This window comes from Gopherus evgoodei, chromosome 3, assembly GCF_007399415.2.
Source record: "Gopherus evgoodei ecotype Sinaloan lineage chromosome 3, rGopEvg1_v1.p, whole genome shotgun sequence".
Classification (NCBI taxonomy): domain Eukaryota; kingdom Metazoa; phylum Chordata; order Testudines; family Testudinidae; genus Gopherus; species Gopherus evgoodei.
Genome location: NC_044324.1, coordinates 49318145 through 49344905, shown reverse-complemented (window position 1 = coordinate 49344905; position 26761 = coordinate 49318145). Strand labels below are relative to the sequence as shown.

General features: G+C 41.6%; 1 protein-coding gene across 4 annotated transcripts in view; it reads right to left on the bottom strand.

The window, feature by feature from the left end:
* Positions 1-8249: 8249 nt before the first annotated feature.
* Positions 8250-26761, bottom strand: part of DLGAP2 (DLG associated protein 2) — a 674215-nt gene continuing 655703 nt past the window's right edge. For all 4 annotated transcript variants that reach the window (XM_030555545.1, XM_030555544.1, XM_030555547.1 and 1 more), the window contains 3 exons: positions 25807-25898; positions 16364-16516; positions 8250-14101 (listed from right to left, as the gene is read on the bottom strand). In XM_030555545.1, coding sequence (XP_030411405.1) covers positions 13883-14101; positions 16364-16516; positions 25807-25898 — 464 coding nt within the window. In that variant the 3' untranslated portion in view covers positions 8250-13882. The remainder of the gene's footprint in view (positions 14102-16363; positions 16517-25806; positions 25899-26761) is intronic.

Sequence of the window (26761 nt, the reverse complement as noted above, 5' to 3'; positions counted from 1 at the left end):
TGTTATTGGCCTCCAGGAGCTATCTACAGTGCACCATTGTAACTGCTCTGGACAGCAATCTGAACTCGGATGCACTGGCCAGGTAGACAGGAAAAGCCCTGCGAACTTTTGAATTTCATTTCCTGTTTGCCCAGCGTGGAGAGCTGATCAGCACAGGTGACCATGCAGTCCCGGAATCAAAAAAGAGCTCCAGCATGGACCATATGGGAGATACTGAATTTGATCTCTGTATGGGGAGATGAATCTGTTCTATCAGAACTCCGTTCCAATAGACGAAATGCCAAAACATTTGAAAAAATCTCCAAGGCTATGATGGACAGAGGCCACAACAGGGACTCAATACAGTGCTGAAACTTAAGGAGCTGAGACAAGCGTACCAGAAAGCCAAAGAATAAATGGATGCTCATGGAGGGAGGGGCGACTGAAATCTATAGCTATTCTACAGTTCCCGTGCTCTCCGAAAACCATTTGAATTCTTGGCTGAGCTTTCAAAGCCTGAAGGGTCAAAAACATTGTTGCGGGTGGTTCAGGGTATATGTCATCAGCCCCCTTTTCTTCCCGCCCCCCTCTCCCCCCCGTGAAAGCAAAGGTTAAAAAAAGTTTCTCGCTTTTTTTCAGTGCCACCATATGTCTACTGGATGCTGCTGGCAGATGCGGTGCTGCAGCACTACACAGCAGCATCCCCTTCCCTTGCAGACGGCAGACGGTACAGTAGGACTGATATCCGTCATCGACGTCCCGTGAGTGCTCCTGGCTGGCCTGGGTGAGGTTGGCCAGAGGCGCCTGGGCAAAAATGGGAATTACTCTAGGCCATTCTCTTCTTTAAGTTTTGTCTAATGGAGAGTCAGTCCTGCCTGGAATATCATAGCAGCTAGAGGCTTCTGCCTCTGGCTGCTCTCCCCTGTCGGCAGCACCATGTGGTCACGCCTACCGCTTGCTGCCAGGGCTCACAATCAGGTACTTAGACATCTACATTTTGCTGCAAATAAAAAAATTAAACTGCTGTTTAGAACTGCCCCCCAACATACATATCCTGAGACATTTTGTATTTTACCAGTGTCAGCCAAAGGCCCCCACACAAATGGAGATTCAGTCCTGCCTGTGCTTGTACGCTAGTGCTTGTCACAGATTCCCATTTTCAGCTATAGGCTGAGTAAGTGCAGAATGGTGGTTCACTCTACTTTGCTGTAAGCCAACCGCCCTCCCCTCTCCCCTTTGATCTCTGTTTGCAGAGGCAATGAAGTCAGTGTTGTTTGTTATTCATGCATTCTTTATTACTTCATCGCACAAATGGGGGGACACTGCCATGGTAGCCCAGGAGGGGTGTGGGAGGAGGGAAGTAACGGGTGGGGTTGTTGCAGGGGCACCCCCTAGAATGGCATGCAGCTCATCATTTCTGTGGGATCTCTGGGGCTCTGACACAGAGCGGCTGTTTGCCTCTCTGGTTCTTTAATAGACTTGCCTGATATTCTAGGCAGGACTGACTCTCCATTAGACAAAACTTAAAGAAGAGAATGACCTGGAGAGTCATTCCCATTTTTGTCCATGCACCCCCGGTTGACCTCACCGAGGCCAGCTAGGAGCACCCATGACAGCAGCAGACGGTACAGTATGACTGGTAACCATCTTTGTCAACTTGAAAAGCAGCAGACTGTACAGTAGAGCTGGTAATAGTCTTTGCTAACTTGCAAAGGCAAGGGGATGCTGCTGTGTAGCACTGCAGTACCGCGTTTGTCAGCAGCATCCAGTAGACAGACGGTGACAGAGAAAAAAGGCTGAACGGGCTTCATGGTTGCCGTGCTATGGCGTGTGCCCAGGAAATCCAGGGAAAAGGGCGCGAAATGATTGTCTGCCGTTGCTTTCATGGAGGGAGGATTGACTGACGACATTTACCCAGAACCACCTGCAACAAATTTTTGGCTCAAAATTGAGGCATTGGGCTCTCAACCCAGAATTCCAATGGGCGGGGGAGACTGCAGGAACTATGGGATAGCTACCCACAGTGCAACGCTCCGGAAGTCGACACTAGTCTTCATACATGGACGCACACCACCGAATTAATGTGCTTAGTGTGGCCGCGTGCACTCAACTTTATACAATCTGTTTCCAAAAATCTGTTTCTGTAAAATCAGAATAATCCCTTAGTGTAGACATACCCTAAAGCAGTGGCTCGCAACCTTTTCCAGGCCACTTTCAGGAGTCAGATTTGTCTTGTGTACTTCCAAGTTTCCTCTCACTTAAAAAAGTACTTACAAAATGAGACATAAAAACCACAAAATTGTCACAAGACATTATTACTGTAAAATGGCTTACTGTCTCATTTTTATCATACAATTCCAAAATAAATCAATTGGAATATAAATATTAAACTTACATTTCAGCGTGTAGTACATAGAGCAGTTGTCTGTGTGAAATTTTAGTTTGTACTGACTTTGCTAGTGCTTTTTATTCAGCCTTTTGTAAAACTAGGCAAATATCTAGATGAGTTGATGTACACACACCCTGCCTCCAGAAGACCTTTGCATACCCCTGGTTGATAACCACAGCTCTAAAGTCAGATTATTGGCAACTTCTGGAGATAGGAGCCTTACAGACAGGTTCATAATGGGAACTAATTGAAAGTTGCTTCTTCACGTATGTAATTTAAGCAAGATATGGTCAAATAAATGTGTACATCCCCAGAATGAAGCTTACATTCCTGATATGATCATAAGAAATGTAGAATTTCTAGCTGTACTAATTTGCATGTTTCCTTTCCCCATCAGCTTTCTCCTTAGCTTCCTTTTCAGCTTCCCCTTTCTGTGTTCCTCTCAGCAGTGTTCACTGAGCAGCCGTGTAAATCATCATTAGCCCCAGTGGAACTACACTGACTTACACCAGCAAGTGGCATGGTCCATCATATCTATCAGTCTAATTGTATGTAGTGATATACTTAAAAAAATCAGGTTAATTTTTTCTAATGTGTTGTCAATTTCTTTCTAGTTTAGATGCATTTTTGATCAAATTTATTTGGACATATTCCAATACCAGATAATATTTATGTGCTGTGACAAAGTTCCTCCTCTACCTTGGTGGGTCCTGCACTTATGGGCAGATTTGCTCACATCAGCGATCTTCCCCTCTGGTGGAACCCATGGTCTGGGTCAACTCCTCCTGCGTCTGATCAGGAGTTGGGAGGTTTCGGGGGAACTTGGGCCCGCCCTCTATTCCAGGTTCCAGCCCAGGGCCCTGTGGACTGCAGCTGTCTATAATGCCTTCTGTAACAGCTGCATGACAGCTATAACTCCCTGGGCTACTTCCCCATGGCCTCTTCCAAACACCTTCTTTATCCTCACCACAGAACCTTCCTCCTGGTGTCTGATAATGCTTGTACTCCTTAGTCCTCCAGCAGCACACCCTCTCAGCTCTTTGCACCTCTTGCTCTCAGCTCCTCACACACCCACCACAAACTGAAGTGAGCTCCTTTTTAAACCCAAAGCAGCAAAGAATCCTGTGGCACCTTATAGACTAACAGACATTTTGGAGCATGAGCTTTCGTGGGTGAATACCCACTTGGTCAGATTTCTCCCACGAAAGCTCATGCTCCAAAACGTCTGTTAGTCTATAAGGTGCCACAGGACTCTTTGCTGCTTTTACAGATCCAGACTAACACGGCTACCCCTCTGATACTTTTTTAAACCCAGGTGCCCTGATTAGCCTGCCTTGATTGGCTGCAGGTGCTCTAATCAGCCTGTCTTCCTTAATTGGTTCCAGTAGGTTCCTGATTACTCTAGTGAAGCCCCTGCTCTGGTCACTCAGGGAACAGAAAACTAGTCATCCAGTGACAGTATATTTGCCCTCTACCAGACTCTTGTACCCCACTTGTCTGGGTCTGTCACAATGCCTTCTTCACTCTTCATTTGGAGTTTGTTTCCTGAACTGTCAAAAGTGTATGTCACATCTCTAATATTATTTCTGATGTCATTTGTAATACTTATGTCCTCGATCTTTACAATATTATTAATATTTATTTATTCATTGTATTACAGCTTAATTTCATTTTTATAGCCTTTCATTTAAAGGAGTTTATTATATTAAGTCCCCAGGTTCCCCATAGAGCTGTATTGCAATTGGTTGGCCATCATATCACACATCACCGACCTAAATACAGAGAATTCTGAAGCATTTCAGTGCCGACTTCTGCATCAAGTGTGATGGGATTAAGCTGCAGTGGCACTGAGTTCTTGCAGCATTTTAGGGTTTGATTTTCAGAAGTGCTGAGCGTCACAGCTCCAGTTAAAGTTATGGATGCTCAGCACCTCTGAAAATTGGGTCCTTGGAAACCCTGAAAAAGACTGTTCTTATGTATTCGTAGCTAATAATAAATGACATTAGCACACAGTAACACTAAACAACAGTTTAACTGACTACAAATGATTCAGTTTCAAGTATTTTGAATCTGTAAGGGGCCATTATTCTCTGTTAATGAAAAATACTGCATCCACTGGAAATTTCAAAGAGACTTTAGAAAGGCACAATATTATTACCCAAACTAGAACTTGGTCAGGTCACCAGGCTTACCATCTCTGTTCACATGGGAAAAGCTAAGGAACCTCTAATGATAACCAGTAGTCAGGACCTTTCTTTTATGCCTCTATCTAAAGACTGCACATCTAGAGTCCCATTTCCTGTTAATATTGTGCTGGGACATTAGCCCAGTACTGACTCAGGGGGAAGAACATCACCAAATAAATCACTAGCACTTCCCGTGGTACGTGCATTTAGCTTGGAGACCTTCATCCAAGCACTAACCTTGTCTCATGTTGCTTTTCTTTAGATTTGACAGAAACACAGCTCACAGTAACGGCCTGCCCTTGTCTACACTTCAAAGCTTAACTATGTTGGCATAGTTTAAGCAGCAACCCCCTCTCCACCTCCAAGTGTGGACATAATTATAGTAATATACAAGTGCTTATAGCACTTATAGCAGGATAGCTTTGCTTATTCCAGTTCTGGAACTGACCTAAGCTATACTGAAATAACTTTATACCTGGATAACTGTGGCCACAACTAGGGCTTTTAGCAGCCGACATATTTATGTTGGCAAATAATCACACACATCTCAACCCCATATACGCACATGTCAGTAAAACTATGTAAGTGCAGGCTAGCCCTAAAACTACTGTTCAAGAAAAACAACATTAACAATTCTGAGAGCAAATGCATTTCCAGAAAGTATCCTTGATTTTAGAGAACCCCCAAAAGTTGATTAGGGAAATGGGTATTGGAATGGCCGCTGCTTGTGATCAAGGCATATCTTGGTTGCAGAATATCAATGCAGAACTGCTACGAATGCCTCTTTCTGCCAAAACAGAACTTGGACTGGAGACAGAGATACAGACAGAAAGAAAAGCTAGGTGGCCTTTGGCCCTCTCCCAGTTCTTATATGAAAATCACAGACTTTTGGCACTGAGAAAAAAATGCTTGGGATTTCCTCCATCTTAATATTAAAAGCAAAAATCCTCTCATTCAAATTGTGGGCAGGCAGATTACTGAGTTTCAAACAGATACTTAGCCAGCTAAGTAATCTCCCCCAATACATCTGCCTACCCCCAATAAATTCATGGTTGTCACAAGGTCTCTTGTACTTCCTTCTTCTATTCTCAGAGATTCTGAACTCATCTTCATGCACTCCTATTGGCATATCAAGAAGTGTGGGCAGTGCAAAGCACTACTCAGGTTTTCTTCTGAGACACGCCATGAATGCAGCTTTGTCTGTTTGCTCTGGAACACTAACATTCTTAATGGCTAATTAGTTGCTAATAGGACAAATACAAACACAGAGAAACACTGGGCTATATCTTGTACAACCAATATGATCTTCCATTGTTTTTTTACATTCCAATACAAACTAATTGCAAACAATTCAGTTTCAATTATTTTAAATCTGTATGAGGCCATTATTTTCTCTGTTAATTAAGCACAATGAGTTGATTCAAAATGTAAGCAAATTAGATTCTATATCTCTTGTATGAATATTAATCAAAGAGTGTAACTGTTAGTATTGCTCAATTGATTCCAAATTGATTTATCACATTCCTTCAGCTATTACATATGCATTGCTTTGGCATTCAAACAACTATTTGTTAAAACTATTACATTTAGGTTGCAATTGCAGGTACATGAAACTTTACATCTGTAAAGTCCTTTCACAGTTATCGTACGATTTGTTACACAATAATGGTAGGGGGTCTAAGAGTATCCTGATGGGAGAAGATATGCATTTTCCAGTGTATTTTCAACTAATGCAAATTGTTTAATTCAGTAAAGAGTAAATGCCACTTTTCTCAAAAAATTTAATTGCAGAATTATGTACAGGAGATGAACATAAACAATACATAAACCAATTGAAAGAGGCAACTTCATAAAAGAGCATAGGGCAAAAGAGTGAAGCACATTTTCTTACAATCAGCTGGAGGTGAGTAGAGAATCATGAAAAGGAATAACTCAAGAATAAAACAATTCTCAAATATGTCTTCAAAGTAACAAGCAACATTCTGGTAAAGAAGATATTACCTAGAAGCAAGAAATTATTGTAGCAATGAAATAGCATACTGTACATTCAATTTAGGTATCCTGCATGCTACTAAATAGAATTTATCAAAAGAACCATAAAAGCATGAAAAGAGAATTACATAAAATAGTTTAATTCTAGTGAAGTGTAGCTTTGTACAGATGATGAATATTTGGCACTCAGTTCATCCTCATTGTTGATATGATTTCTTATGTATATATATTTATATATATATATATATATTTATATATATTTTAATGTTAACTAAATAGCTAGTTTCCTGGTTCTAACATTCCTTGAAATTTTATAGGAGGCATTTAATTTAGTCCTTAGGCCACACTTGAATATTTTGGCATGTTACATGGTAAATGGATGTATGCGTTTTATCTCTGTACAGAAGAAACTGCACAGTCATAGTGGCTTTTCTTCAAGAAAGAACAGTTCTAGAGCAGTAGAAGTCACACGACTTCAAAGGAAAATTTTGTTAATTCAGAAAAATCGCTATATGAAGTGGATTAAAGAATACATACATGCTGAGCCCTTTTAAAGTGAGATGGCCGTACTATTTAAACCTCCACAGGGGAAAATCAAAGCATGGATATGAGGCTGTGGATTCCACAGATAACTATAAACAAAGCGAGTAGTTTTCTATGTAATGACAGTTTTCATAAACTTTAGCCCAGTAACAAGCACTCTGTGGTGACTACGACCTACCTGAAAGGGAAGATCTACTACAAAAAGATTTCCATGCGCTAACTTCCACAGTAAGTGTTTTCCACTTCAATAGGACATGCTGCATCAGATTCTGATCTCGGTTGCACTGGTACAAATCTGGCATAACTCCATGGACTTCAGTGGAATTTCTCAGGGTTTAAATTAGTGTAACTGAGATCAGAATCTCTAGTCCCAAAGCTAAAAAATATTTATCACATAGAGCTGGAGCTCTGATTGCAGTTCAGCCCCAAAGATGGAAACAGCTATGTGTAAAATGACAAAATAGAAAGGGAAAATTCTCAAAATGGGCTCTGCTGATTTGTGGATTTTAAACATCTCTGTGGTGAAACTAATGAGCATGTCTTCAAATAAACTTCCATTCGTTCCTCATTTAAAAACGGTTCTTTTTGTCAACTCAGTGTTAAAGGAGTACAAGACTGTTCTGCAACAAAATACCAATTTAGAAACGTGACTACCAATGATCCTTAACTACACATATAAGGCTTGATTCTCAGCTGATCTATATCGGCGTTAATGTCAGTGAAGCTGCAGGGATTTACACCTGCTGAGAATCTGACCCATAAAGCTAAATTCTGACCTCAGCGAATGGTAATGGGCACTACATCAATATCACCAAGGGCAGAATTAGGACCACAATGTCGTTCCCCAGTCATTACTTTTTATGAAACGTGGCACACATTTACTAACGGGTTCTTGGATGTGTCTTTCATATGTAATGAAAAAAATGTACTGGCCATATACAGTCATTAGGCATTACATTTACTTGGTTATTTATTTTGTAAATATGAGGAGGTGTGTTAGTAGCAGTATCCCAGCCAAACTCAATTTTGGGCAAGCAGCAAAGAGTCCTGTGGCACCTTATAGACTAACAGACATATTGGAGCATGAGCTTTCGTGGATGAATATGACGAAGTGGGTATTCAATCATGAAAGCTAATGCTCCAATACGTCTGTTAGTCTATAAGGTGCCACAGGATTCTTTGCTTTTTTACAGATCCAGACTAACATGACTACCCCTCTGACACTTGAATTTTGGGCAAGTTCCCTTTAACTTTCACTTTTACATAGTGTCCTGAACATACTTTTATGTAGTGTTTCTGCTGCTGCATGTCACCTCAGAAATGGGTGCATTTCAGTGATGGATTAAGTGATTCCTATGCTTCTAGAGAACTTAATTCTAGCCAGGAATCTGGGCGTGGACATGAGCATGCCACAAAAATACACCTGTCATTTATGATGGATGATGGCTGCCACTAATCTGCCCGCCCCCAAATATTGCATAGAGGTTGCCGAATCAATCTTTCATAAAATGAACTGTTAGGGTCATAAAAGGTGTAATCAAAGAGCATGGTCCACACACGGGCAATTGCCTGCTCCTTACGTACAATTTCAGAATATTTTATTCCTTTTTATTTCTACTTGTGGCTTTCCTACAGTCCACAAGCAGGCAGCAAATAGAGCGAGTTTCTCCTATAATACAGGCATACATCGTTTGCTTTTTGTAGCAGATAGTTCAGATCATCCTCTGCTTAAAAAACCTATACGAAGGAATTCTGGTGGGGGAGATATCTGCTGAAGATCCCTAATGGAGATTCCTCCATATCATCCCATGGGGGAGAGGAATGGGTTGCCTCAGTGGAAAAGACTGAGAGGCGAGATAGAAAAACCTGGCAAACCTGTACTACCTACACATGCTGTGCCTTCAGCACTGGTTGTGGGTCCTTTGTGAATCATTATCCAGTTCCCTGGTAGACTAGCTCCTAATAGGCCTTCCCTTGGCCACAGTGGCTCTAAAGGCCATCGAGTATGGAGGAGAGGCAAAGGCTATATCTGAAAAGGTGCCATAACCTGAGGATGCACTCTCTCTTCTGCCTAATTTCTTGAGGGATGACCATGTGCATTGCCCCCTCACCCGTTATGGTTATTCCTTTCTCTTGGACCATCCAATTTTTACCTCTTCCTCCTCCAGCCCAGACCCTGGACTATGCAAAGTGGCCTTCATAAGGTTCTGAGGGGATTATAAAACTCCCTTTTTGTGTGCAGGGAATGAGGACATGATCTAGCCCTATACCAGTTAAACCATTTTCCCTGCAAGAGCCAGAATTTTGCCCACCCTTTGCAAATCAGCTAGTAAAGTGCTTTGAAATCCTTCTGGATGAAAGGCACTATATAAATGTAAGTGTTGACCTCCCATACACTAGGGAAGCACTACTCTGAATATTAAAGGATTTACTGATATTTGTCACCTGAATTTTAATTTACGGGTGACAGCATTGTCTAGTGATTTGCTCTGAAAGCAGTGCAGAGGAATAACTGACTACTGCTGAGCATTTTAACTCAACTATCAATCAGCATTTCTAAAGCCCCCTCACAGAAGACTTTATGCTTTTACACAATATTAAAAGAGGCAGCTGTACCTGTTTTCCTATGGGATAAATTCAGCCTTCAGATTAACATGCACAACACACAATGCAGTCAGACAGGCCAAGCTCTGGCCTCCACTGACGTTAATGCTGTAGTACAGGTGTAAACAGGATCAGAATTTGTCTCAGAATGTTCTGCATCCAAATGACTGAGATGAATCTGGTCCTTAGCTTGTTAATATATCTACCAAGTAGACTAAACACGTACTGGAATAAAAGAGCACAGGGACCTAATACGAAGTTTACCTTCAGAAGAGCTGGCGATGAGCAGTAGAACTGGATAATGTGTTTTGTGAGAGAGGAATGAACAAAGAAGCCCAGGAAGAAAGAGAGACTGTTAAGAAACACAAGTCAAAGAAGGATTCGGAGAGATTCCAGGTACATTTGTGGCCTAAACTACATTTGTGGCCTAGTCTCTTAGTAGTAAATTCTATCCCTTTCAGCATCACCAGCTGAGTGGAAGTTTCCCCAATTTGTAGAATCACCAGTGTTAAATTAGTGAAAATTAGGGCACTGATTTACTGATACAGCAGGAGTTATGATTTAAAAAAAATAACTTGTGTTATATGAAGTGCATTATATGTATGAAATCCACACACCTTCCTAGTTATGCTTCAATTCTTTTCTAATTGACCTCAAATTTAACATACAGTGACAAAGTTTAAGCATGAACTAAAATGTAATTTTTGGTATTAAACTGTACAACATTTTCAGTTTTTACACATTGCCAAGGGCCATTTGATCGAAGCTGTCGAGAAATAATAAAATGCATTGTAACATATTTCAGCAATTTACAATGAACTTTAAATCTAAAAAAATATTCAAAGCAAAAAATAAGTATAAGTATCGAACCTTAAACTGGTCAGGTCTTGTTCCTACATCAAATATAATACTCTTGAGAATTCTATTTATTATACTTGTGTTTTATGGACAATGGAATAATAAATGGCAGCTTTCTGTGTCTTTCATCCTTTACAGATAAGATCTAGTATACAAATGGCTTAGCTAATGAAATATTTTATCGTTACGAGAATTTTCACTCCTACACACGTTCTAAGTATCTGTAGAGCATGAAGTTGCTAAAAAGAGATATTCAGCTATTATCTTAATAGAACATTGTAAGTTATTGAATTTTCTCCTACATTGGTCCTGTAATCCATTCCTATGTATGAAATGAATGCTATTTCCAGATTTGACATGACCTCTCTGTAAGCGATAATTACTGTATACTGTGTATCTTATAGCAATGATTCAAGCAGATTGGGTGTGACTGACTTTAACACAAGTATTATAAACATAATTTTATTTTTTCCAACTAATTAGATGTACAATAAATAGGTAAACATGGCTTATGATCTGCCTTTATTGATAGAATGTTACCTGCACAACAAGTTGAATATATTGCACTTAAAAATGTAACATGCACAGATAACATTTTATCAGATTTAGCAGTAGGCATCTATTTTACTTTTTAATTCTTCTTCGGAACAGAGGTGGAACAAACAGGGAATCATACATATCCAAAGACTTCTATTGAGCATATTCCCATCACTGCCTGGACATTGTAAAATTTAGAGTCTGATTTGCTCACACAGGTCTGTTTTAGCCAGATATTTAGACTGCAATTTAATGATGACACACTAACATAAAATACCCCAAAATATCTATCAAAATCTGATCTGTAATTAAAACCATTATGGCTGCTCCAAATCAACATTATAACATAATCTGGGATCTAAATTTAACAGCTAGTCTAATTTTTACAATTCAACTTTACAAATTCTGTATACTGACAGGTCAAATACTGTTTGCCTTAATCATATGAGCCCATTGTCTTATGTGGGATTATTCAAGTGAATAAAACAAGTGTGATTTAGCCTGGAAGTATCCAAGGAAATTAGATAAAACACATAGGTGCCATAAATATATATATATATAGGTCTATTTTAAATTTCCTACATCCAGGAAATACACTGGCTTTATTTTCATGTGGATAGTTCTAATTCGCAGCTCCACTTAACATTAAATATCATTTTTAAAGACTAAAGATGCCAATACCTGCAAATACATTTGTATTTCAAATAGTACAACAAATATAGGAAGCAGCATCAATATTGTACACTACCCAGGATTCAGTTCTTTCCGTATATAGAAAACGCTTTGAACACGCTGGGGGGTGAGGGTATAATAAGTTTTCATTGATATAAGAATATTTCAGGGAGGGTTTTTTTGTCATTGTTGTTTTTGGAAGGATATACATTCATCTTGGTTTTTGCTTCCAAATATAGTTTAAGGCTATTTGGTAAAATATATACCAGCTATCAGGCTCAATTTACAGAGTTTTCTCCTTACAGAAACTTCTTAACTATTCAACTCTAAAGATTCATATCTTGAAGCTAAACATGCTTATATCAGCTTTGCTCCAAAACCAGGACTCATGCTTAACAAAATGCTCAGAAGGAAAAAAAACCCAAGAAACTAAACCCAGATTTGAAGCAATGTCAGATCTGTGTAACCTGTGTTACTTAATGTTCTCAGTCATGTGGCAGGATGCAGGGTGTGCCAAGTACATATTTAAAGTGCTCATCAAGGTGAACAAACCAAAGTGCTGGAGTATAATTAAGTAGCTGTTCTGCCTATGGCTAAGTACATAGTTAAAGCAGTAAAAAAATAAATAAATGTGTTAATTGGGACTATTTGTGTTATGGTTGTAATAGTCTTTTGACCTAGAGTAGTAATCAGGACCCTGGTATCAGGATCTGTGGACTGTATCTTTTATTACATCTTTATCTGAAGACTTCTAAGAGCTGGGATGCTCAATTATCTATGGGAAGGTAAATGAAGTGGAATAATACTATCTAAATTTATTTCAAATCAACATTTAAAGCCTCTTGATTGTAGTGGTTCCTATTTTTCTTTTGTAATAATCAGAGGCTTGAAAAAATTACTTTCCTTATATTCCATGTCTGGAACTCACTTTACTCTCAAATCATTTCTTTAAGTCTGACACAAGCAAGAGGATAATCTTGCCTTAACTGATACTGCATAGGAAAAAGATTTCTGGAAAAAAAATGTAAACCACAGTTCACCTTTACCTTAAGATAACCATTTAAACTTAGATATACTTACCACTCACATTTATATTTCTTAAATTGGTTACAACATCACAACTGGCATTTTAAACAAGCAAATATTTTTTGTCAAGGATACCCTGGAAACTCAATTAATATAGCATTTTGAGAGTTTAAAGTACCACATGTAGCATAGCTTTTGAAATTAAAGAGAGAAGGTTGGTAAAATAAAAAGTTAACACATAAAAGAACTGTTAAAATGCAATGAGTGTTCCCAAGGAGTAAGTATAACTGTTCTCTTTAGACATCTTGCTACAGAAGATCTAACTTTTTAAGGCTTCCACTTTCCTTTCCCCATCACGCAAGTTCTCTTGCATTATAATTTTGCTTTGATTTCTGAATGTTGTTATGCTGCTATGACAAACATTTCTCACTGGGCATTCCCAACAGGACCAGGCTTGTATGCTTCTTGGTTCCTCATGAACTTTGGAGTTTTAGTGGCTGGATATTCCTGTTCATCTCCAGAAACTTGACACGAGAGGCCTAATGTTATTTTGCAGTAACAAAGATGAGTAGAATGGCAGAGCATGTGGGCAAATATTTTAGCTGGGTTCAAGGAAAAGAAACTGGAGGTCAGAGAGATAAATGGGTTCTTTCTTTCCTGCACTTCACATTTGTAGCACCTTCTACTTGGATAAGCTAATGCCTCTAGTGAATGGTGAGATGCACCCATTTATAGTTTGTTATTCTTATCCCTAATTATCACACAATTTATAAAAATATAAATAACAAAAAAGTAAGCTGGGTTCCATCTCAAGAGGTGTTTCCTGTTGTCCTCTGAGAACATATTGGATAAGTCAGGTCTCAACAAGCCCTATCCATTGTAGCTGATTGTAAGTCAGACAATAAATACAAAAAGAAGTAGTTCTTGCAATGAGCTCAACAAACTCTGAGGAAATCAAAAGCATTCCACTGTGCTTATGGCACAAAGAACACAACAGCAAGGGCATATTCAGTGGAGAGAATGAGACAAAAATTACCAGGTAAGTGACAAACTGTACAGCATTTGTTTTAAAAAAGAACACTGCAGCATTCTGTCTTTAAAGCCGGGTTTGGGCTTCTGGGATATAGATCTCAATGCTGTCTGCCCGCTCTGTGGCTGAATTCTGCCGAAAGGAGGCTGCTCTCTTAGCAGCCATTAGCCGTCTTCTGGCTTCTTGACGTTGTCTGTCAGGTAGGTCAAGAGACTTTTCTCTCGTTATAGGGAATTTTCCTTTTGGGGGCTTCTTTGGTACTGGAGGAGGAACCTTCCTTTCTTCCTACAATTGTTATTGAAAATTGAAAAGTGAGTTAAATGTGAAAGGCACCATATCAATAAAACATGCACATCAGAGAAATGTCAGTTGAAAAAATACTTGTCACACAACTAATAAACATGCTCAGTTTATACTCTGAGATGAGCTAATTAATGTATAACGTTATTCACCATCAGTTCTGGGGACGGAGGGAGAAAACCAGCTATTGCAGAATCCAGTGCAAATTCCAAGGGATTGCACTGCAGTAGCACAGTATAAAAAGTACATCTCCCTTTACTTTCATTGCAGGTAGTGTACACATACATGCAGCAAACCTCACTTTCATCTTTGTGTTAATTTTATTTTACCTGGCACATCATTAGATCCATTATATTCAGAAACACAGGCTGGCTCTCGGATAAGAACTCAGTGTGTCTGGGTGTTCTGGTGGAGTGAAAAGCCTGGCTAAGATTAGAAGGCCAGGATTTTTAATTAAATTAATCGTACTGACTTTAGCCTCAGCTCGGTATGAGACAGCAGCTGTGTATACATCTCTATTAGTTTAGTCTCCTTTCTGAATTGCAAAAAAGGTAACATACAAAAACAAGCCAAACAAATGGAAACGTAGGGCTAATTGTTCCATACATCAGCCCAGAATACCGTAAGAAAATAATATTGAGAAATTATTAGAATATAAAGTGTTTCTTAATACATGTTCGTATAATGCTTGTTGTAGCTCAATTCCGTAGCTATTAAGCCTGATATTGTTTTGAAAAATGAAATGCAGATTTTACTTCAAAATTTGGATCTCCCATTTTGACTCATTCGCTGAGTGGGACTGTGAACTGAAAGCTTTGGATGATATGTACCCTCCTGCATCAGTGGCATAGTTACATGATGCAGCTTTCTGCCATTAGTACATGTTAATGCTGCAATAATTATTGATACAGTGGGTAACTATTTACATAGGACACACTGGCAGGTTGCTAATTTAATCCACTGCAAGACCTACATCACAAAGATCTTTTGAGGGGCATGAATTGTGTAGGTCTTCTTACTGCAACTGCTGAACCCTGAACCTAATAGTCAAATGCACTTGTCATTGGTTAGATTTTACAGTATTTGGCAGTCTTGTTCCAATTTTCCAAATTAAAGGACTTATAGCAGAGTCCTGAGAGGGGGCACAGGCACTATTCTTCCTGAAAGCATGCTTTGCCAGAATACTTTGTTTTTATTTGCTATTTTCAGTCAGGAGCATTCCATCCCCATGTCCTTCCTCCCATCTTCTCTCTCTTTACTAGGATTTAGTTCCCTCCTTAGACAATCACCAATGCTGCCTCTAGAATCATCTTTTACTTTCACCCCCACAATCAGCAAAAGCAAAACTGCCTACCCACCAGCCACCTGGCCAAGCAACCCAAGAGGAGGAGCAAGCAGTTACACTAAATGCCTGAAGAAGTGAAAGAGCACATCAACTTCTGAGAATTTGCCTCCTGTCGCATTCTAAAACCAAACAAGTATTCTGTTGGGGCCGGCTATACTGTCTCTGAGCTAAAGACACCCTCTCTGTTTGTACAATATTGTAATCAGCGGGGATGGAGCCAGGAGTGTAAAGAAGAAAGCAGGTACACAGCAACATTGCCACTGTGGCTCATTTGCAATCTGTGCTGCTACTGCTGTGAGCAAAGGGGGCCGCAAGGATGTGGAGCCTGAGAGCACAAATGCAGACAGCATGAAATTACACAAGGATGCAACTTCTATCCACACAAGGTTCACAGGCCGATCTCCAGTCCTCGAGGTTCTCAGAGGGGATGGTGCACAGCCCCAGGGAGCCAGAGATCTTGGGAGTCAGATCTCCCCATTAGGAAGGAAGTAGAAGATGCAATCCCCAGATAGTAACTGCTCATAGTGTGACAGCATGAGGGACTTTATTTCAGTTGCATTTGCAATCTGAATGAATCAGAGCATCTTTCAATTCCAATCTGCTCCTAGTCATTTGTTATCAGAATTCAAGGGGCCAAATGACCGTGGCTAGGCACAGGCTGGTAGGGATAATTATACCTATATTATTTATATCTTATAATTTAAATCAAAAATGGGAGAAGAAAGTAAAAATAAACCTCAAGGCCCTGATTCTGGACAGGGTCATCTGTTAATGAGGCAATGGAAAATAGTCACTTTCTATTTTCAGGTTTGAAACCAACCCCTTTCTGGAATTGACTGTAATGCCAGTGGGCCTTATCACTACAATCTGAAACAAAATGTTATTGTCTCTGGTCTGCTTACCTTCCTTTCAGGTGATTCTATTAGTTTCCATTCACTGAGTTTCAGCTGGTGCAGTTCATCAAACTTCATGCTGACGTCTTCAATTGAAAGCTGCAATAAGTCCCAGAATCCTGCTAGGTCCTGGGAAGTTGGCCTTGGCATGGCACTGGGGTCCTGACATATGCACAATAGAGAAAATATAAATAGACTGGAAGCCATTGAACAACATTCTTTAAAGTGCCTTTGTATGCAGTTGAAAATGCATGATGCCAGTTTCTATTGTTACAGTGGTACACAGTGCTAAGGCAACGTACATTATGAGGCTGGGAACTGTGACTGAAAATATGTGCCTCCCATACAACCCCAAAATCTATGAGTTATACATTATATATTGATTCTTGCAGCTTGTGCAGATTCTTGTGCAAAGCTGACCTGCATTTTTAAAATGTAGTAAGCTGCCATACTGACTATGTTTGCTGATCATTACAGAGGAAGGAGAACATGAGAAATCAATTTATTTTTATTTCACTTGTGATATATGAGTAGAAGACAAAATTAATCATGTTATGAATTAATTTCCAGCTTATGCTTATTGTTGCTATTACATTTTCTCAGGTCTCAAGGTTTATGTATGGCACAAATATCTTATCTGAGACATTTTTAAAGTTATGTTGGTTGGTCCCAAAAGGGCTGGGCAAGCTTTTTCCTCAAGATATTTTGATTAGGTAGTTTCTGTGCCAAGGGCAGGCAATATGACTTAATGGACAGCCAATAATATTGGTGATGAGTTGGTCTGAAGACACTTCATCTGATTATGAATCCATTTGGGTACTAAAGGGAAATTATATAAGAAAAGCTATTATGGGGACATAACCCTTTGCTATGTAGGCATTTTCTTGAGAGTGCTGTTCCAGGTAGGGACCAGCTGGATGACTTTAAAGAGAGATGGCCTGAGTGGTAAGGATCTCTGTGAAGACAGCAGTAAGGAATCTTTCCCTCTAGGTCACACAGCAGCAGCGGAGATGATCTACAACTACCACAGTAGACTTTTGCTTGCAGCAGCCTCCACACACACTGGGGTACAGTGTGTGTGGAGTCAATGGCTGGTGAATCTGCATGGAAGCAGATCTACTGCCTCTACTCCTCCTCCCAAATCCTGCCTAGGGGACAGTACACAAGGAATCTCCACAGAGCTGTACTATGAGCTGCACAGGAATGCTCATTCCATACACAGCCCCTCCCTAGTTACTGTACAGTTACAGGCAGAAGAACCACAGTGGGATTGTGTGTGGAGCTCTCCACACCTGATAAGAAGAGGGAAGGACACCCCCTTAATGAGTAGGTCTCTAATTAGTTCACTTGAAATCTCACCTTTTGTTGGTAAAGGAAGTATCTTTTTTTATGGGAGCTCAGTGGAAACTTCCTGGGGGGAAAGATGATGTTTAGATGGACTTAAAACATTTAATTTAAAATTTCTGTCTATTCCAATATAACTTGCAGCCTGTGCCCAAGTAAGCCTGAACTAGTGTAAACTGGTGCAACTCCATTCATTTTAAGATATTGGTCCCCTATATGCAGTCCAACAGGTGAGTCTTGTGGTAATGTACAACATTTAATATAGCTTGTATTTCAACCTGTTCTTCCTCCACTACAACACAGCCCTCTCAGTCCTTCTTGTCATTTTCCCAGTTTACTTTACAGACCCATAAAAGATGTTTGCTGGAGGCTACTCATTCTGAGTTGTCATCCCCTTCTGAATTGAAGGCAACAGCTCTTCTATAAGCCCTGTACACACAGTTCTGCTCATATCTATTTCAGTACAGTATATTTTCCAATGTAGCTGCTGTTGACTGGAGCTTGTTTTGTATTCTCTGGACCACAAGGGGGCTACCTCCTGCTGCTAATATGTATAAATCAATAATGTATGTTATTTTCAACTGGTAACCCCAGTCAAAAGGATTTATGTTAGAAACATCTAAGCTTGGAAAAGCCTTGTTCAAGTGTGACTTTATTCAGTAACTTTTAATTTGTTTGTATCTAATTTTGAATTCAGGCGTTGCTTCTAAAACTAGATTATTTATGACTGCAGCCTTTATCCTGCAGGGAGCAAAGAACTAACAAAAAGGGCCTTGACAATGCTTATGTGTTGGTCTGCTGCAACCATGACACCGTTGAGTGTGATCTCATTAGATCTCACATGCTGGACAGGATCAGTGCTGAACAGAACATTGGTGAGGAATCAAAGAAAACTCAGCATTTACAAACAGCGGTGCAGGTGATTCAGTAGGGAGCAGTAATGAACCAACAATGCTCTTTCTAGTTGTTAGCGTGGGCCAGATTCTCAGCTGCACTGCCGTAACAAGGGCGAGGCAAGTGAGGCACTTGCCTTGGGCGCCCAAAGCTGAGGGGCATGGAAAAGCCCCCGAGTGTCCCTGCTGGATCGAAAGCTGCTGCATGTCATGAGGGGGAGGGGAGAGGGGGCACACACATGCTTTGCAGCCCTCCCCTCCCCTGGCACCCACCTGGAGGAGACGTCGTGGGGTCTTCTGGTGGGAGACAGACAGGATCATTTGCAGCCAGTGGACCTCATTCACCTGAGCAGCTGCTGGGGCTTCGGTGAGTGTACTGTTTGACCCTGTGATCCACCCCCCCCACCCCAGCCACCACTCTTGCAAACTGGGCAAGGGGCAGCCCCATCCCCCACCGCCAGTGAGGCTATGGCGAGGGGCAGCAGGGGAGGAAGGAAGCCACATGTAATGACAGTCCCTCCAGCACCCACCATACCCTCCCAGAGCCCACACCCCCTCTCTAGCCCCCAAAGTCTGTTCCAGAGTCTGCACCCAGCCCTCTGCACTCCCTCCCAGAGCCTGCACCGGTCCACCCATCCTGCACCCCACCCTGTGCCCCAGCCCAGAGCCTGCACCCAGCACCCAAACTCCGTCCCAGAGCCTGCACCCCAGAATCCCTTCCAGAGCCTGCATCCAGCCCTCCACACTCCCTCCCAGAGCCTGCACCCCTCCACCCATCCTGCACCCCACCCTGTGCCCCAGCCCGGAGTCTGCACCCAGCATCCAAACTCCATCCCAGAGCCTGCAACCCAGACTCCATCCCAGAGCCCAACCTCTCAACCGTCCTACACCCCAATCTCCTTTCCCAATCCAGGGCCTGCACCCCAGACCTCCTCCTCCAACCCAAACTTCCTTGCAGAGCCTCAGGCAGGTGGGGGGGGCAGAGTTGGGGGGGGCTCTGAGCATTCTGGGCACCGGCATCACTATCATTTCTACAAACCTGCCATCCCTGATACTCGGGGGTGGGGTGGTGAGGAGGTGAGCGGTGAGTCAGTGGATGGAGGGGTGCATCATTTTTAGTATTTTAATTTTTGGTACTGCATTGATTGACTGCTGTGTGCATTAATATAGTGACCCCCTGGGTCTTTGAATGAATGAGTAGGTGGCTGGAGGGGAGCAAATCTCCCAGATTCAAAATCTGGGACTGTGTCTGTTGGTCCTTTTTGCTGCTTTTCTCTGGGCTGGGGTTGTCCCAATGCTGCAAAGAGGGTGTTCCCAAAGGAAGGTGTTTGCTTCTAAACCCCTAGGCCATCAGTATGTCTGCTCTTCTCTAGTCAGCCCACTTGACAAGTTTGATTGTCCTTGGTCTGGCTCCCTGGGGTTGCAGCTGTCTGGAGGTGCCTGCCTTCCACGCCTTCCTCATTCACACCTCATTCATTCAACAGGGCAATTGATTACAAAGTCAGGGGAAGATCTTATTCTACTTCTAGCAAAAAGACATTTTTCTTTTATCTTAATTATACTACCTTAGGGGCCCGCTATAACATATTACCAACATTCAATACAAAGTCATATAAAAGTTATACAAAAATGCATAATGCAGAGATTTATCTACAATTGCATTGATTGACTGCTGTGTGCAGTAATACAGTGACCCCCTAGGTCTTTGAATGAGGCTTTATACTTGCGGGGGGGGGGCAGAGAGGGGGTGAGCGGCGAGTCGGGGGTGAGCAGGTGGCCAAGTGGCGAGTGGGCAAAGAGGCGAGCAGTGAGCCAGCAGGGGTTCTAGGGGCGGGCATAGGGGTTTCTGGCAGGGGAGGGAGAAGGTGAAATGAGGCAAGTAGTAGGTGGAGGACTGACTAGGAGGGATGCAACAAGCCAGTGGGGGGCTGGGGGTGAAGAGGGGTGTGATAGTGGGGCGGCGGCAGGGAGGGGCGGGTCCTATTTTACTGCTGTGATCTGGTCACCCTATGCATGCCGTTTCTCCTCCCCTGCCCCCCAATCTTCCTTTTTGGACCAAAGCTTTTTCGGCGGGGTGGCGCTGGGGAAGGAGTATTTGTTTCTGCTGGGCAGGTGGCACTGGGGAGGGGTTGTTTCTATGGGCTGGGCAGTGCTGGGGGAGGCAGGTGGGGACTGCAATTTTATATTCTTGCTCGGGTGCAAAAATAAGTAGTTACGGCTCTGCTCAGCTGATGTAAGTCAGCATAGCTCCTTTGAAGTTGAAAGAGCTATGTGGATTTACACCAGTTGAGAGTCTTTATTAAGAGACTTATAACCAAGAGCTTGATCAATTGTGCTACTCAAAGATCTCAGAGCACTTCTCGCAAGTCTAAGGATGAGGGTTCATTGTCTTGGATAAATTCTTTTTTGGGTAATTACTTTCTTTCTTCCTAAATCCTCGCTGTAGTTTCAATTGGTAGTTCCACTTCCTGTTCTAAATATTCATTTAGTCTTACTGCACGCTGTTGGAAAGCTGCTGTTTTCTACCCCAAAGAGAGTGATTGCATTTAAGTGGTGGATTTAATGCAAAATGATCTGTATCTGGTTCAGTTTCCACTGATGTCAGTGGGGTGGGATAAGGACCATACACAATATCTACTGTAGATACACTTCTAGTGAATACTTTACAAAATATAAACAAATGAAAAAAACAAAAACAAACCAAACATCAAATATAAACAGGAAGGGTATAAAAAACCCAATCATATTAAGGGCTCAGTCCTGCAATACTTATTTCCCACTGACTCCAATGATAGTTTTACCTTAGTGTGTCCTGCAGAATGAACGTTAGACTCATAGACTCATAGACTCATAGGTCAGAAGGGACCAATATGATCATCTAGTCTGACCTCCTGCACAAGGCAGGCCACAGAACCCCACCCATCCAATTTTATAACAACCCCTATCCCAGGACCGAGTTATTGAAATCCTCAAAATTGGTTTGAAGACCTCAAGCTGCAGAGAAACCACCAGCAAGCGACCCGTGCCCCACGCTGCAGGGGAAGGCGAAAAACCTCCAGGGCCCCTGCCAATCCGCCCTGGAGGAAAATTCCTTCCCGACCCCAAATATGGCGATCAGCTAAACCCTGAGCATGTGGGCAAGACTCACCAGCCAGCACCCAAGAAGGAATTCTCTGCAGTAACTCAGTTCCCATCCCATCCAACATCTCCCCGCAGACCATTGAGCAGACCTATCTGGTGGTAATCCAAGATCAATTGCCCAAATTAACGATCCTATCATAACATCCCCTCCATATACTTATCAAGCTTTGTCTTAAAGCCAGGAAAGTCTTTTGCCCCTACTACTTCCCTCGGAAGGCTGTTCCAGAACTTCACTCCCCTAATGGTTAGAAACCTTCGTCTAATTTCAAGTCTAAACTTCCTAATATCCAGTTTATACCCATTCGTCCTTGTGCCTACATTAGTACTAAACGTAAATAATTCCTCTCCCTCCCTAACGTTAACCCCCCTGATATATTTATATAGAGCAAGCATATCCCCCCGCAGCCTTCTTTTGGCCAGGCTAAACAAGCCAAGCTCTTTGAGTCTCCTTTCATAAGGCAGTTTTTCCATTCCTCGGATCATCCTTGTAGCCCGTCTCTGAACCAGTTCCAGTTTGAATTCATCCTTCTTGAACATGGGACACCAGAACTGCACACAGTATTCCAGATGGGGTCTCACCAACGCCTTATATAACGGTACTAACACCTCCTTATCCTTGCAGGAAATACCCCGCCTGATGCATCCCAAAATCGCATTTGCTTTTTTAACAGCCGTATCACATTTGCGACTCATAGTCATCCTGCTATCAACCAGTACCCCAAGGTCTTCTCCTCCTCCGTCGCTTCCAACTGATGCGCCCCCAACGTATATCCAAAATTCTTATTATTAATTCCTAAATGCATGACCTTGCACTTTTCACTATTGTATTTCATCCTATTTCTATTACTCCAGTTTACAAGGTGGTTCAGATCTTCCTGAATAGTATCCCTGTCCTTCTCCGTGTTAGCAATACCCCCCAGCTTTGTGTCATCTGCAAACTTTATTAGCACATTCCCGCTCTTTGTGCCAAGGTCAGTAATAAAAAGGTTAAATAAGATCGGTCCCGAACGGATCCTTGAGGGACTCCACTAGTGACCTCCTTCCAGCCTGACAGTTCACCTTTCAATACGACCCTCTGGAGTCTCCCCTTTAACCAGTTCCTTATCCACCTTACAACTTTCATATTCATTCCCATCTTTTCCAATTTAACTAACAGTTCCCCGTGCGGAACCGTGTCGAACGCCTTACTGAAATCTAGGTAAATTATATCTACCGCATTTCCTTTATCTAAGTAATCCGTCACCTTCTCAGAAAAGGAGATCAGATTGGTTTGACACGATCTACCTTTAGTAAATCCGTGTTGCAATTCGTCCCAATTACCATTGACCTCTATGTCCTTAACTACTTTCTCCCTTAAAATTTTTTCCAAGACCTTATACTACAGACGTCAAGCTAACAGGCCTATAATTACCCGGATCACTTTTATTCCCTTTCTTAAAAATAGGAACTACATTAGCAATCCTCCAGTCATACGGCACAAACCCCGAGTTTATCGATTGCTTAAAAATTCTCGCTAACGGGCTCGCAATTTCACGTGCCAGTTCCTTTAATATCCTCGGTTGGAGATTGTCCGGGCCCTCCGACTTCGTCCCATCGAGCTGTTCAAGTACGGCCTCTACCTCAGTTGCGGTAATATCCACTTCCATATCCACATTCCCGTTTATCATCCCTCCATCATCGCAAGGTTCCTCACTAGTCTTATTAGAGCTTGTTTACACATTAGACGAGGGCAAGCTGGGGTGCGAATCTACACTATTCTAGCCTGCTGAGGTCTAACTGTCCACAAGGTGCACTAACAGTTCATTAATGAGCTTTGAGCTAGTCCACTCCTGTTTCAAAGACTACTAGATCAAAGCACTTAAATGAACTGTTGGTGCGCATAAGCAAGGTGCACATGGACCATCAGGCCACGACAGGCTAGTTCACATCCCAGCTTGCCATAGTTTAATTGTTTTGTAGAGTTAGTTTATCAACATACCAGACAGCCAGGCTGTGTTGGAGGTTTATCAATCAAAAGGGGAAGAGAAAAAAAATCACACCATTCCTTCAATCATCATGTCATAAAAGTCCTAGATTTTATCATATATTTTCCTGTTTTTTTTTCAGTAAGAAATTGCTAACTGTTCCAGACAGCCAATGTATATGCTGGACAAGCAATGTCTTTTCATCTTATTAAAATAATGTTCTTGGCTACAAGAGCAAGAAAGACCCACTTCACTTAGAGATAAATAAAGTGGGATGGAGGCTACGATTTCTTAATCCAAGTATGGATAGTTTAGCCAATCAGATAATAGGAGGATACGTTAGGTATGCAGCAAGACTTTTGTAGACATCAATCAAGATTTCCTTCACCAGCAGACAAAAAGAAAGCATGCGACATATCTTAATATCTCAGATATGGTTTCTAACAATAGCCTGACTCAGTTGTCTGTTAATATCTATTAAAATCATATTTTTGAAGTAGATAATTGGATGCTTTCCAAATTGGACCACATAGAGTCATGGAAGTGTAGGGCTGGAAGGGACCTGAGTAAGTCATAAAGTCCAGTCCCCTGCACTCAATGCAAGACTAAGTAATAATTAGACCATTCCTGACAGGTATTTGTCGAATATGTTCTTACCATTCTTTACCAGATATCACTAAGTGAAAGTAAGACATTTTTTAAATTACTTTCTCAGTAACATTTTAGATACAATTTTCAAACCCTGGATGTTTAACTTTGTAGATGACAAGCATGTGTCATTTGCAGTGTACATATGCTGTCATGACTTCAAAAGGTTATTCAGTAAATATTAATGAATGATGGATTTTTTTATAGCTAGACACTTAGGTCATGGCTCCTGTTACACATGCTACAGAATTTAGCACTTTTTAAAGAGAAGCAGAGAGGGAAACAAAAGGTAAAGATTATATTCAATGTTGAAAGTGAACCTGAGGAAGTAGGAAAGAGTTTATCACAAACTGTACTTAACAAGAAGAATTATCTTCTTGTACATATAAGTACAGGGGCGGCTCTAGACATTTCGCCGCCCCAAGAACGGCGTGATGCCGCAGGGGGCGCTCTGCCGCTCGCAGTCCCGCGGCTCCAGTGGACCTCCCACAGGCTGGAGGGTCTGCTAGTCCCATGGCTTCGGTGGAGCCGCGGGACCAGCGGAGCCTCCGTGGGCATGCTGCTGAAGGCACCCTGCCTGCCGCCCTCCCGGCGACTGGCAGAGCGCCCCCTGTGGCATGCCCCCCAAGCACGCGCTTGGCGTGCGGGAGCCTGGAGCCATCCCTGGATAGCTATTTTATACCAACAGTTTCCATACAACTGATAGCAGCTGTCATAGCATATTCCTGAAAATAACATTTAGAACTGAATTAGACTCTTGTGGGCTTCCAAAACAATTGTTTTACCAGATAATGCACTGTAGCTCCTCTAGCTCTAGGACTTCTTATATATAATTGGCTGGACAAAATATGGGGCCCAATGCTGCAAGCACTCTGTGCATTGATTCCCATTGACTTTACAGGATCAGACTTGTAGATATGTAGTTATATAACCAAAACACATGCCATTCTGTTCTCGTCGTACTGCAACTTTAAATCAAGGGAAGTCTTCTCTTCCCTTTTACTAAGGCCATTACCATTCTCAGTTTAGACACAGAATGTTACAAAATGAAGTCACTGTGTTTTCTGTCTCACAGAGAGTTTATATTTGTTTATTTTCTTTAATCTGAAATAAAAGTGGCCAAGCCTGAAATTACCTGTTTACTCTGTGGGAAACATAAGAAGCTCGATGCTATATTTTTATGGCCAGACTCAGTTAAAGAATTAAAAAAGAGTTCTAGGACAAATATGGGCCATGGAAACTGTCCAAAGTGAAACTTCAGAACTTGTACAACTTTATGCAGTTGCAGTAACGAGATAGTTAAATTTGGCTCTGAACTAGGATGTTAAAACCAAGTTTTTGTGGATCACTATAGGTATCAACTTGCTTAAATGATCCAATAATATGTATGCCATGTAGTTGTAGCTGCCAGTCGCAGGAGATTAGAGGGATTAGAGGGAGGTGGGTAGGAATATTGACTTACCAGGTTCTGTTGACAAAGCCAGTAAAACTGCTGGAACTTCTGAGACATAAGGAGCTGAGCACTTCCAACAGCACTTCGGATCTTACCTAGAACTGAACAAGGAGAAAGGGTTTTTTCCACCCGGTGTCTTTGAAGCAACATTCATGCAAAACTGTAATTAGATACAAGAAGTGTTGAGCTGAACTCCTATTATTTCAGAATATTAGTAACTACACCGCTACCTCGATATAACGCTACCCGACATAACACAAATGTGGATATAACACGGTAAAGCAGCGCTCCGGGGGGGTGGGGCTGCGAACTTCGGTGGATCAAAGCAAGTTCACCTATAACGCGGTAAGATTCTTTGGCTCCCAAGGACAGCATTATATCAGGGTAGAGGTGTATTTTGTTATGTTTTAGAGACTATGTAGACAAACTACTTCTGAGGAAGATGCAGTTATCAGGAGACTCTGAGGCTATGTATAGCATTATACCCAACCTTCCTAGACCCATGGAAATAATAAACAATACATTAATAATTGGAAAGAATGCAGGGAAGGTTGACTTAAGAAAAGACAGAAAGCCTAACACTGTCTCCACTTCCTAGGAAATCAAAGATTTGAGAAAATACTAAATAACTTGCTGAGGCTGGCACTCAGATTTTATTTTTAAGGCAAACCTTGATTTATATAGTAAATGACAAAAACAAAGCTCAGTCACAAGTGTCATCATCCTGAAGTTATTTTAGCAAATGCTTTAATCTCTGTCCAGCAAGGCACTTAAGTATGCACTTAACTTTAAGGACTTCAGCAGCCCATGAAAGTCAATGAGACCAGTGGATTGTCACAAGCACTGTTCTAAATTGTTATTCAGCTCCACAGTCCATCAGTTTTTCTAACCTCACCTCAGAAGCATCATCAGGCACAACTAACAATCTGGAGCTCAACCCAATAATATCTTTACTCCATAGTCT